The sequence below is a fragment of the Phocoena phocoena genome, chromosome 9 (genome assembly GCF_963924675.1).
Source record: "Phocoena phocoena chromosome 9, mPhoPho1.1, whole genome shotgun sequence".
NCBI classification, from domain to species: Eukaryota; Metazoa; Chordata; class Mammalia; order Artiodactyla; family Phocoenidae; genus Phocoena; species Phocoena phocoena.
In genome coordinates, this window is record NC_089227.1 from 88607796 (window position 1) to 88620903 (window position 13108).

Genomic DNA, 13108 nt, shown 5'->3' on the forward strand with positions numbered 1-13108 from the left:
ATCCTAGGAGAGAGGACTGGATTAAAGATACAAGTACAAAATTCATTAACAAACAGGTGGTGGTAAGAAGCCATAGATCCCAGAAGCATGTAGAATGGTAGAATAGAGGCTGGGAATGACCAAAAGGGAAGAACAACATTTAATGATGAGAAGAGAAAGAGAAGGTGCTTCCCTGGTGGCGCAGTTGTTAAGAATCGGCTTGCCAATGCAGGGGACACGGGTTCAATCCCTGGTCTGGGAAGATCCCACATGCTGCAGAGCAACTAAGCCTGTGCACCACAACTAGTGAGCCTGTGCTCTAGAGCCCGTGAGCCACAACTACATGAGCCTGCATACCGCAAGTACGGAAGCCCACGCGCCTAGAGCCGGTGCTCCACAACAAGAGAAGCCACTGCAATGAGAAGCCCGCGCACCGCAATGAAGAGTAGCCCCACCAGAGAAAGCCCACAAGCAGCAACGAAGACCCAACACAGCCCAAAATAAATAGATAAAATAAATAAATTTATTTAAAAGAAAGAGAAGGCCATATAGGAAACTTAAAAAGGAGAACTATAAAGACAGGAGGAAAACTAGGAGGGGTGGTGCCCCATAAGTCAAGGGAGAAAAGAATTTCTAAGGTATTCGGAAAAGTGCTTGTGGGATTTGACAATCGATCACTGGTGACCATGCTGAGAGCCGTTTTAGAGGAGCTAATAACCCAATTGCTGTGGATTGAGTAAACCTCAATCAAGCGAGAGCATGCCTGTTATGTGAGATGATGGGTGAGGGGGAGTTGCAGGAAGTTAGATTTCCTTCATCGAAAGTGATCTACCAAGAGGGAAATGTGTGGGCTTAAAGAGTGTGTGAGGGGAAGGCTCATAATAGTTGTGCTGAGAAAGAAAATCTTCTTTGAATGCCACTTCCTGCCAAGTTTCTGCTCAATATTTTTCTCACTTTCATGTTAAACTTCGGAAAAAATCCCTTTACCTTTTCATTCTCTCTTCCCCTTCACTCCTTAAGACCACTTTCACTGTAATCCGGCATTTGTCTCTATATAACAGTGACTTTCAAAAAAATTACCCGTGACTTTTGTGTTCCACCTAATGGACATTGTGTCATTCAATATTATTTGTTCAGAAGAACGAATATGCTTGCTATTCTTAACAATGTACTCTGTGATTTTGTTTAAATTATTTAATTCTGATTTCCAGTAGTGAAATGAGACTATAAACTCTATTTTCTCCCAATCTCAGTGGAATGTTGGAGGAGTTGATAAAGTGAGGTTGTGAGGTACATGGAACATCTATGAAGTAAGCAGCTATAATTATATTTCCCTAGTAGGATTGTTTCAGGGATTAAATGAGATAATGTAACAACAACAACATTCTTAACAAATATTCTTAATAAATATCTGGTATATGATAGCAAATTCATTTTTAATTTATTTTTTATTGAAGTATAGTTGAGTTACAATGTTGTGTTAATTACTGCTGTACAACAAAGTGGCTCAGTTATACACATATATACATACATTCTTTTTCCTATATTTTTCCATTATGGTTATCACAGGATATTGAATATAGTTCCTTGTGCTATACCGTAGGACCTTGTTGTTTGAAAGCAAATTCTTAATAAATTCTTAATAATTATCTGGCATATGATAGCAAATGCTAATGACTGTATTTTAGTTTGAAAATTAGCAAACTAAAATTTAGCAAGTGAAAAAAGTAGGTCCAGTTATTTGGGGTGCTTAGGTAGAAAAATATTTGGTGTTTATGATATGATATGTCAGCAAATTGCTTCAAAATAATCTCCTGTGTTGGGGGTGAGGAACAGGAACTGACCAGCTATTGAAGCTGGTCGTTCATTATTCTAATTTTGTATACATCTGAAATTTTCATAATAAAAAGTTATGATTGTTTAACTGCATGCAACTATATTGACGCAATACACTGGTATATACAGTAGATGAAATGTAATGAACTTAGTTTGCAACCCATCAAATGGAGTTTTGAGGTTTAGACACCTTACACCCCACTCCACTCCCCAAAGTAAGGGAGTAACGCAAGGAAGATTTAATTTGAAATGGAGATAATTATTTGGATTTACGGCTTTCATAATATCATAAGTGGGCGTCATTTCAATAAGCGGTCTTTTTCTGTTCCAGCTAACCAACTTGAATCACTAGAAATAAACTACAAGTCCCAGGATGCACTGCACGATTAACGTCAACTCGAGGACCTCGGGTCTTACCCTTGCCTGACTTAAATGGGAATTTTCGTCAATCCCGGCGAAAATTGACGTCTGTGACTTAGAACAGATTTTGGAGTATTTGTACGCCTGTGTCGGTCGAGCGTGCATTTCGGAAGGGACAGCGTGGTATCTTTCTGATTAGGCGTGGCCCCGGGCAGCCTCACCCTCTTCTGGGGCTTCCGTGCGGCGGGAGGGCTCCGTTAGTTCGCCTCCAAGATGGCGACGCTGTTGGCGGTAAATTCGGGTAGGTACGGCCGGGCCAGAAGGCAAGCTGTGGGGCAGGGTGCTGGTCCGTTCTTCAGGCAGAGACGTGGGCAGTGAGGTTCCTCGGAGTCCAGGTCCGCACTTGTGCATAGTTCCCGCTTCTCCCTAGCTTTGGGCCTAGAGTCCCGCCCCTCCCCAGTTTGAATGGCGCGCGTCGGCGCTGCGGCTCTAGCCCTAGCGTTGGGGCTTAAGGATCGAGGCACGGAGGCTTGGTCCCCTGGAACCGGGCGTGCAGTTCTCGCAGCCCAGGGCCGAGTCTGGTCCCTTCCATTCCCCACCCCATTATGTGTCTGCGGTCCGAATTCCTGCAGGATTTGCAGTTCTCCGGCAATGAGGCCGGGAGACCTGAGATATTTTTCAGCCACGAGCGCAGGCTGAAAACTCGCACCTCAAAATGGACACTGGGGCCCTTCTTGGAGGTTGGGTGGGTGGGTGGGGTCCTACAGGAAGAGAGGCCCCTTGATTATGAAGCCTGCAATCCGGAAGGTGGCCCAGGAGTGCCGTGACTCCCAGCTCTGCGTGTGTGGCCCGCCCCTGGATGCTCCTGTACCTTCGGAGCTGTAGATCTTCGGGGAGGGGCAGAATCTAGAAGGGAGTAAAGAAACTCTGGAAGGTTTGGATTGGGTCCTCTGGGCAATTCTCTATCAGGGGCGGAACCCCCCCGTCTCCATCGGGGCGTTTGAAAGAGTGGGTGCATTTTGACTGTCACAATTCCTGGGATGCACCGCTGGCTCCTCGTGGGCGGGCCAAGGATGCCAACAGTGCTGCAGCGGCCGGAGCGGGCCTGAAAATGAAGAATTTCCTGCTCAGAATGCCTTGATTGAGCCGTACTAAACTTAATGGGCGGTTAAGAGCACGTCTGTGTGGTAAATGCTTGTAGAGGATCTCACTCAAGAGGAGTCTTTTCTGGGCGCCTTTTCTTTCCATCCTTATACAGTCTTTTTGTTGCTAGTTTGTTCTTTTCACACGACTGATATTCTTGAAAACTTGTCTAAACCTGACTTTTGCAAATCAAACCATTTCGGAAACACTACGATAAATTGTTTTATAATAATGAATGATTATGTTTATCAAGTACCTCCTTTTTCGCAGCCACTGGACTAAGCATTGTACTTTCATCTTATTTAGTCCCCTTTATACAACTCTGGGGTAGCTGCTATTAAACACCCCATTTTACAGGTTTGGAAATAGAGTCTTAGAGTGGTTAAGTAACTTCTCCAAGGTTATACAGCTAATGATTTGAAGCCAGTCTTTGATACTTAAACGTCTACATGCTCCTACTTAAGCAAAACCTAATTCATTTCATTACATAATATTTCCATATATCTAAATGTTAGTAGTGAAATTACTTCCTTAGTACTGCTGTCCTGCCCTCCCACACAGATGTAAACTTAAAACAAGGCTTGTGTGTTGTATGTGTGGTTATATACTTTTCTTTAGTATGTGTGGTTATATACTTTAGTATGTACTTGTCTTAAGTTACTATCATTAAACATAAATCATTGAAGGAAAAGGAGTTGCCAACAGTTGCAAAGAGTATACATTGTATAACAAGGCCTTGTGGCAGGAGTGTTTAATTGGCTACATAGAAAAGAAACATTTTTTTTTGCGGTACGCGGGCCTCTCACTGTTGTGGCTTCTCCCGCTGCGGAGCACAGGCTCCGGACGCGCAGGCTCAGCGGCCATGGCTCAGGGGCCCAGCCGCTCCGCGGCATGTGGGATCTTCCCGGACCGGGGCACGAACCCGTGTCCCCTGCATCGGCAGGCGGACTCTCCACCACTGCGCCACCAGGGCAGCCCGAAAGGAAACATTTTTAAGAGCCCAGTCAGGAGAATATTTTTTTAAAAAAAGTAAACGTGCAGCGAAGCAACCCAAATGCCCATTGATGAGTGAATTGGTAAACAGTGTGGTCTATAGATATATAATGAAATGTTATTAAGCGTTAAGAAGGAAATCCTGTCTTATGCTCAGCATGAATCAACCTTGAAGACATTCTGCTAAGTAAGCTAGTAACAAAAAGACGAATACTGTATGATTCTACTTGTATGAGGGATTGAAAGTAATAGAAACAAAGAATGTTGGTTGCCAGAGGTTGGTGGGAGGGGGAAATGGGGAGTTAACAGGTACGAAATTTCAGTTTTGCAGGATGAAAGAGTTCTGGAGATCTGTTGTACAGCAGTGTGAACTGCACACTTCAAAACGTTTTTAAGATGGCAAATTCTATGTTATGCGCTTTTTTTTTTTACCATAATTAAAAAAAAAATAAACATCTCAGAGTTGTAGAAGGGGAAGAAAGTAGAGGTAGAGTTTGAAGGCCTATGCCTGAGTTTCAGTGGCATGATTTACTAGTATTGTGACCTGTAGCAGCCCGGCTGAGTAGACCTATAGGCTTGTGAGTAAGCAACCATTACACTGACAATCCTTGGATGGCTGTCTGGTAACCCCTGTCCTGTTCATAGCATTGTGTATTTCAGACCTTTTCCACACTCCTCAAATCTTTAAGCTCCAACTAATCCCTCAGTCTCCTAGTCACAGAGAAAATAAAAGCCAACAGGCATGAACTCTTTTTTTCACCCTTGAACCTACAAACCTAGATGTATCTGTACTCTTTCGAGTCAGTTTCCCTGTATCTTCCTGTCTAAGGTAAATCCTGCCCTTTACACTCTTCTCCCCATTATCCCCTCCTCTCTCTTTTGTTCCTCTTCTTTCCACTAATTGCCCAAATCTTTATCTTGATCTCATGCCTCATTCCAGTTACTGTCCTCTTGCTCCTCTTCACAGTCAAACCTTTCAAAGATACATCAGTGTTCAGACTCTGTTGCCATACCTTCTCCTCCTCTACCCACTCTAGTCTGTTCCCATCCTCCTGAACAGCTCTCAACATTTACATGCTTTTCTGTTTCACTAAGTCCACCAGACACTTGAAATCTATCTCCTTGATCTTTTAGGGTAAAGACCCAAATCCTTAACATGGGCAGGTAAGCCCTGCATGGTATGGCAGTTGCCTCCCTTGCTGATCCCTTCTTGGTACTCTCGCTCTCGGCATTTTCAGGGGTTTGAGAGTGCAGCATTTCCTCTTGCCTCGGGAACTCCTCTTTTCCTGGAGTGTACATCCACCACCTCCCACTTCTACTTTTTTTTTTTTTTTCTGTTTTTTGCGGGACGGGGGCCTCTCACTGTTGTGGCCTCTCCTGTTGCGGAGCACAGGCTCCAGACGCGCAGGTTCAGCGGCCATGGCTCACGGGCCCAGCCGCTCTGCGGCATGTGGGATCTTCCCAGACCGGGGCATGAACTCGTGTCCCCTGCATCAGCAGGTGGACTCCCAACCACGGCGCCACCGGGGAAGCCCCTCCCACTCCTACTTTTATCCTTCACATTTCAGCCCAGTTATCACTTGTTCAGTGAATCCTTCCCTTCCCTGATCTCCCTGGCTAGGTCACATTCCCCTATTATGTGATCGTTGCCCTGGGTACTTCACCTTCATAGCACATCCATAATGGATATTGCCCTTTTGTATGACTATATGGTAAATGTGCTTCCTCACTACGCTGTGAGCTTACCCATACCTAGTACATGATGAATGAGTGAATAAATTTGACTTGCTGGAGGTATTCCTAAAATTTAGGAAAGTAAATGTATTCTCAAACAAGCAAATGACTTATGTTAAAAATACATGTTTAGTAATTTGGAAAAATTATAGCCTCCTTTCATCTGTAATCAATAACAGGGAGATATTTACCAAAATTAGTCAAACCAAAGACATAATGAATATAAATCTTTGTTGCAACTACCTTCTGTGATGTGTTGATGTTAATGATGGACTCAGGAGGCTGGTATCTGTGGGGTTTTTTAGTGTAGATTTTTGATCAGTTATTGGATGCCTCCCCACAAATGGGGGGAAGTGGAATTCTCTCTAGAATTCACTGAGCTTATTCAAACTAAGTATGTATAGTGCAAAGAAAGTTATTCTTCAGGGGTTCTATTGAGTATTACTTTTATAGACAGTTTACTTTTGTTCGCTTTTTGTCAGGATTTAAAAATACCTGTGGTAAGGCAAGTTTCACATTTGCCTACAAGTCGTTTTTGATAACTTTCCTTCATCCCCTGTGCCAATCAGTTACCAGTTCTGACTCTACCAACAGACTTTGCCTTTCTACTTTACTGCCCTCATCCTGGTTAAGGTTCCATCACCTCATGAGTAGCTTACTACCCAACATCCTTGGGTCCTGACACTTCATATTCTAGTTAGTCCATTGGTCACACCATTGTCCAATTTCATTTTGTCATCTACTACTTGAAACATTCCCATTTACTAACAGGAAAATTTCCATCTTGGTCAGGAATACAAGGCTCAAACCTACTTTGTCCTTTGCGGCTGGAAAGAGCCAAGAAGATGATCTCTAGGGAAGTCAGTTAGTCACCATCCAACTAGCACCTCACAGGCAGTCACCAGGATCCAGGGTCAGGTCCTCATTTTGGCAGGCCTGGAACTGTGATGTTTGTTAGTGTATCCACAGTTGAGTAGATTCCAACTATGGAATTGATGTTCTCTGATCACATTGGGAAAAGACAGATATATAAACCAGTATGTCAATTAATTGATCTTTAGTGGGAATTACATCTGCATGGATACTCATTTCATCAGCACATTTTTAATTCTAGAAATTTATATGACAAGCTACATTTTTCATTAGAAGATTGGCAAGTTTAGGATCAAAACAGGAGAAGCAAAGCAGGGAGTTGGTTGGTTGTCTCTATGTAAGGTCTAGACATGGTGATTCCCATTCCTCCACATCCCCACACCAAAGACCTGATGCAAAACTTCCTGCTCTGCCCTTCAGATTAGGTTAGAGTCTTCCTTTTATATGTTCACATAGCACTCTGTACCTCTCCCTTAGACTGGTAGTTCTGTTGTTTTTTTTTTTTTAATTTTTATTTTTGTCTGTGTTGGGTCTTCGTTGCTGTGCGTGGGCTTTCTCTAGTTGCGGCGAGTAGGGGCTACTCTTCGTTGCAGTGCGCAGGCTTCTCATTGCGGTGGCTTCTGTTGCTGCAGAGCACGGGCTGTAGGCGCACGGGCTTCAGTAGTTGTGGCTCGCGGGCTCTAGAGTGCAGGTTCAGCAGTTGTGGCCCACGGGCTTAGTTGCTCCGTGGCATGTGGGATCTTCCTGGACAAGGGCTCGAACCCTTGTCCCCTGCATTGGCAGGCGGATTCTTAACCACTGTGCCACTAGGGAAGCCCTGGTAGTTAGTTGTGTTTTGAATCCTGCATTTAATACCTGTCTTTCTTGTCAATCTTTAGTTCTCTGAGGCCTGGGATCCTGTCTGTCTTGCTTGCTCTGTAGTCCCTGGTACATGCATGACCCTCAGTAAATGTTTGTTGAGTGAATGGCTGATCCAGCTTGACTGGTTTAGTCTATCCTCTCCCTGTACATCCTTTTTTTTTTTTTTGCTGTATGTGGACCTCTCACTGTTGTGGCCTCTCCCGTTGCGGAGCACAGGCTCCGGACGCTCAGGCTCAGCAGCCATGGCTTACGGGCCCAGGCGCTCCGCAGCATGTGGCATCTTCCCGGACCGGGGCACGAACCCGTGTCCTCTGCATTGGCAGGCGGACTCTCAACCACTGCGCCACCAGGGAAGCCCAACCTGCACATCCTTTTTTTTTTTTTTTTTTTAAACTTACTTATTTATTTATTTATTTTTGGCTGTGCTCAGTCTTCTTTGCTGTGCACGGGCTTTCTCTAGTTGCAGCAAGCGGGGGCTACTCTTCGTTGCAGCGCATGGGCTTCTCATTGCGGTGGCTTCTTTTGTTGCGAAGCACGGGCTCTGGGCACGTGGGCTCCCGTAGTTGTGGCACACAGGCTTAGGTGCTCCACCACATATGGGATCTTCCCGGACCAGGGCTCGAACCCATGTCCCCCGCATTGGCAGGTGGTTTCTTAACCACCGAGCCACTGGGGAAGTCCCTGCACATCCTTTTTAAAAAAAAAAAATTTGCCCAGTAAATTGCCTTCTTCTGACAACATTTTCATAAGATTGTAATGCATTTAGTTAGGTTATCTTGCATGTCATTCTGACTGTTCTGGTGACTTTAGTGGGATTTGTGTTTTCTCAGATGGCAGTTAAACATGTTTGCAGACCACCCTTTACGGTTTAAGCTATTGTTAGTTCATCTGTTGAGTGAGTGAGTGGTTTTGATTAGTTTCTCTTTCAGAGTCTTTATAAACACAGGGGTGCCATATCTGATTGTTTGCAAACAGAAACTTTGGGCTTCCAGGTCGTGTTTTTCTAACCATGCTTAGTAGCAAAAGCTCTCTAAGTATTACTTATTATTGTTATTACCTTTACAAAGGAAAATGTGATCCTTTTTATATGAGTTTACAAAAGAATTCCATATTTCTATGTTGTTTTTTAATAGCTAGTGTCCCAGCCAAAACAAAAACGTATTTTTTCAGCTTCCAAGTTTTATAGAATCTGATTTTTTCCCCCCGATTCTTGCTTTTTCTCTGGATGATAGGGAGGGAAGGAAAGGCAGTTACATTTATTGAGTGACTATGATATGCCAGACACTATATTGTATATTTTACCTAGTTTATCTCATTTAATTCATTCAACCCTATGAAGCAGGTGATCTCCCCATTTTATATAAAAGGAAACTGAACTTCAAAGAGGTTATTTTCTCACTCCATGTCACATAGCTAATATTAAGTGAGAAAACCAGGTTCAGCTGATATTCCAATTTAAAGTCAGGATTTACTTTATATTAAGTTAGGTAAAATGACATTTATATTATTGCTTGTGAATTCTAATATTCTTTTATATTAATCTTTGGTTTGTGTATATAACTCCTTATATTTAAAAGTAGCTGTGAGCAAAAAAAAAAAAGGAGCTGTGAGCATGACTAAAATGTATAGACGATAACCTTACCTTATTTTCCAAATATATGTTTTATTTGATGCTGATTTTTATTTTTTTTCTTTAAGCTGCTAGTCTGTGGGGTCCTTACAAAGACATTTGGCAGACTGTGGGAAATGCTCTTTGGAGAAGACAACCTGAAGCTGTTCACCTTCTTGACATGATTTTGAAGAAACACAAACCTGACTTCATCTCATTGTTCAGAAACCCAGTAGGAAATTTTCTTTTTTTGCTTCTTGGATTTGCTTTTTCCTTTAAAGATTGAAGGAGCAAGTAAATTCTTAATGCATGTAAATGAAATGTTACTTGTTCTAGTCCATTGATTCAAGTTTTTTCTAAAAATGGAAGTTTCCTGGGAGCAATTATTATCTTTTTTCTCTTCTCCATAGACGTTAATATTGTATTTATCTCTAGCTAGGAGATATCTTAATAGTATTTGAATACAATTTAGAAAGTTCCGTATATTTCAGAAATATGAGCCTCCTTGGAATTTCTGACTTATAGTTAATCTGTCTAAGCTTAGTAAGATTGATTATTTTATTTATTCCCAGGTACACTTCAACATTTTAACTCTTCATAATGCTATGTAAGTTGTGTTAGCAGTTAATTCTTACATATTGTTAATCACTGCATCTTGACGTACTTTTCAACCAGGGGTAGAGTACTTCAGTGGCAGGGATTCATATTTGGAAGCTCCTTTCCCTGCTGCTTGACAATTTTTTTTTATAGACCAGCAAGACCATCTAAGAACTATTTAAGAGCCCTAGCCTGGGAGCCAGTTGAGCTGAGTTCCAGTCTTGGCTCTACCACTAAAGAGTTGTATGACCACAGGCAAGTCACCTGACTTATCTGGGCATCAGTTTTCCCATTCTGTTAATAGAGCAGTTGAATTAAATGACTGTATGGCATTTTTCAAGGTGTAAATACCTAAGATTTTATGATCTATCAAGTAATTCTATACTATATGTTATTTGTTAAATATTTGCACCAAGTAAGCCTTTTTGCAAATAAGACTACATTTTAAAGTAACATACTAATAAGCTATCATTAGCCCTACTAATTAATTCTATAATTTTTTTTGATTTGCTATTTCCCACTTGAAGATTTATTGTTTTTATATTTATTAAAGATATACTTGGAAAGTTTCTTAGACATTTGAAAAATAGTATGCTATTCTGTGTGATTTCTCAACATTTTTTAGTTCAGAGTTTAGCAGAAGCAGTTATTGAGAAGGTAATAACAGTATAAAAAGTTGAAAGTGATGTAAAATGTTACCTCATAAAGGTCTAACTATATCTGATAGTTAGACCTTTATCTAATAAGCAATACTCCTGTTTGTCACTTTACCAGACTGCCGTGTGAATAAACTTCTCTAGGTAACAATTTACCTTGTCTCCATGTGCTATTGTCATTACATGATCCTATTTATTTATTTTTATTGTTGTAGCCCAAAAATGTTCAACAACATGAGAAGGTTCAGAAAGCCAGTACAGAAGGAGTTGCTATCCAGGGTCAACAGGGAACCCGACTTCTTCCTGAACAGCTTATTAAAGAAGCCTTTATCCTCAGTGACCTTTTTGATATTGGTGAATTGGCAGCTGTTGAGCTTCTCCTTGCTGGTAGGTTGACATTTAACTGAACCTATGGTAAGGTAGTACATAAATGTAAAATTATTCACTTGTAATTTAAAATACTATATCATTTAGATTCCAAAATAGTTTCTAAAGGTGTAGTTTATTTGATATTCACAGTGTTTCCTTTTGTTTATCTTTGACTAATGGGAAGGCTTTAGTTTAGTGATTAGAGTTGTTAAAGGAAATTTAACTGTTTTAAGATAGACTTTTTCATGGTAATTGGCTAGCAAAGAATGACTGCATCTCAGAAGTTTTGTAGCTGAAAGCATTTATTGTCATATAATGAGTAAGAAGGTAAGGTCACTGCTTTTTTGGAGTTTCGTTTTGAGGGGGTGATTCAGATAATGAGTAAAGAATAAGATAATTTCGATAATACTGAGTTCTAGGAAGAAAATAAAACAAGGCAGTGGGATATAGAGACATGGGGGATGATAGGGGGCACCTGTAAGTAGGGTACTTAGGGGAGGCCTCTCTGAGATTGGGACATTTGATCTGCGACCTGCATGATGACAAGATACCAGAGTTGTTGGGGAAGGGTGTTCCAGACAGCTCAAGGTGCGAATAAAGGCCTGCTGAAGGATACAAAGACCACTGTGGCTGGAACATCAGAACTAGGGAGAATGAAGGAAGACGAGGACAGAGCAGGAGTTGGATCATAGTCTTGCAGGCCATGAAGATTATTTGGATTTTATTCTAATTACAGTGGGAGGCTGTTGGCAGGGGCTTTAAGCAGGAGTTGCAGAATCCAGAATAACTGAAATTATTTCTCTGGCTGCTGTAGAGAGAAAAGATTGAAATTTCCATAAAATAAGCAGTTCATTTTAATTATAGCAAGGGAACCATGTGAAGAAGCCAGGTGGGCATTTTAATTGAAAGAAAGTCTAATATGTCTGAAGATAGCATGTGGCTGCCAGAATCCTTTTTGACCTAAGCCTGCATTAAAAGAAATATGATATTGAGAATGACTAAGGTCGTTTTCCCGTTCTGTGATGCAGATGTTAACTGGACATGCTTGAATTTTGAGTTTAACTCAAAACTTCATTTAACAGTTATTTTTTCTGTGCATATTATGGGCCAGGCACTGTGTTAAGACTCCAGGGATATAAAGATGAATAAAACTTCAACTAGTGTAAAGGAGCTCATGGTCTAGTAATTGAGAAAGACATGGAAACCAATAACTATGCCACCATTAAGTAGATTAATGCTTGGTTTAGGGATGGTCCAGAGGGGAGGCATTTAAATTGACCTCAGGTTGTACAGGGAAGTCCACAAAGATAACGAGGCTTACGGTAGTTGTTGAAAAATGAGTAGGCATATGTCAGGTGGAGTAGGTGTGCACTCAGGAAGACAGAGGGCATCTAGACAGAAGAAATCGCCTGTAAGAGGTGTGAGGCAGTGAGATGAATTTGGGGAACAGAAGGGAGTAGAGTGTAAGAGCGATTGGGCCAAGGGGTGAAAATTACCATAGGAAATGAAACAAACTATAGGCAACGTAGTTCAGAAAAGACAAAGTAGAACTTATTCAAAGGAGAGCAGTTTAAAAGGGCGAGTAGGGCTTCCCTGGTGGCGCAGTGGTTGAGAGTCCGCCTGCCAATGCAGGGGACATGGGTTCGTGCCCCGGTCCGGGAAGATCCCACATGCCGCGGAGCGGCTGGGCCCATGAGCCATGGCCGCTGAACCTGCGCGTCTGGAGCCTGTGCTCCGCAACAGGAAAGGCCACAACAGTGAGAGGCCTGCGTACCGAAAAAAAAAGGGCCAGTGAAAGCTGAAACATATGAAAATGTTATTTAATTTACTAGGGGAAGAAACATACAAATATTTGAAAGACTTTTTGTGAAAGAGATAAAACAATGGGTAGATGTTTGAAGTAGAGGACTTTTTTTTTTTTTTTGGCGGTACGTGGGCCTCTCACAGCTGTGGCCTCTCCCGCCGGGGAGCACAGGCTTCAGGCGCGCAGGCTCAGCGGCCATGGCTCACGGGCCCAGCTGCTCCGCGGCACGTGGGATTTTCCCAGACCGGGGCACGAACCCGTGTCCCCTGCATTGGCAGTAGGATTCTCAACCAC

The 13108-nt window shown here is 42.1% G+C and overlaps 1 protein-coding gene across 1 annotated transcript in view; it reads left to right on the forward strand.

Annotated features, from left to right (window-relative positions):
• The first annotated feature begins 2448 nt into the window (after nucleotides 1-2448).
• The window catches only part of NUP205 (nucleoporin 205), an 81992-nt gene continuing 71332 nt past the window's right edge, over nucleotides 2449-13108 (forward strand). Inside the window, exons 1-3 of the mRNA XM_065883681.1 lie at nucleotides 2449-2476; nucleotides 9478-9620; nucleotides 10857-11028. Coding sequence (XP_065739753.1) covers nucleotides 2449-2476; nucleotides 9478-9620; nucleotides 10857-11028 — 343 coding nt within the window. The remainder of the gene's footprint in view (nucleotides 2477-9477; nucleotides 9621-10856; nucleotides 11029-13108) is intronic.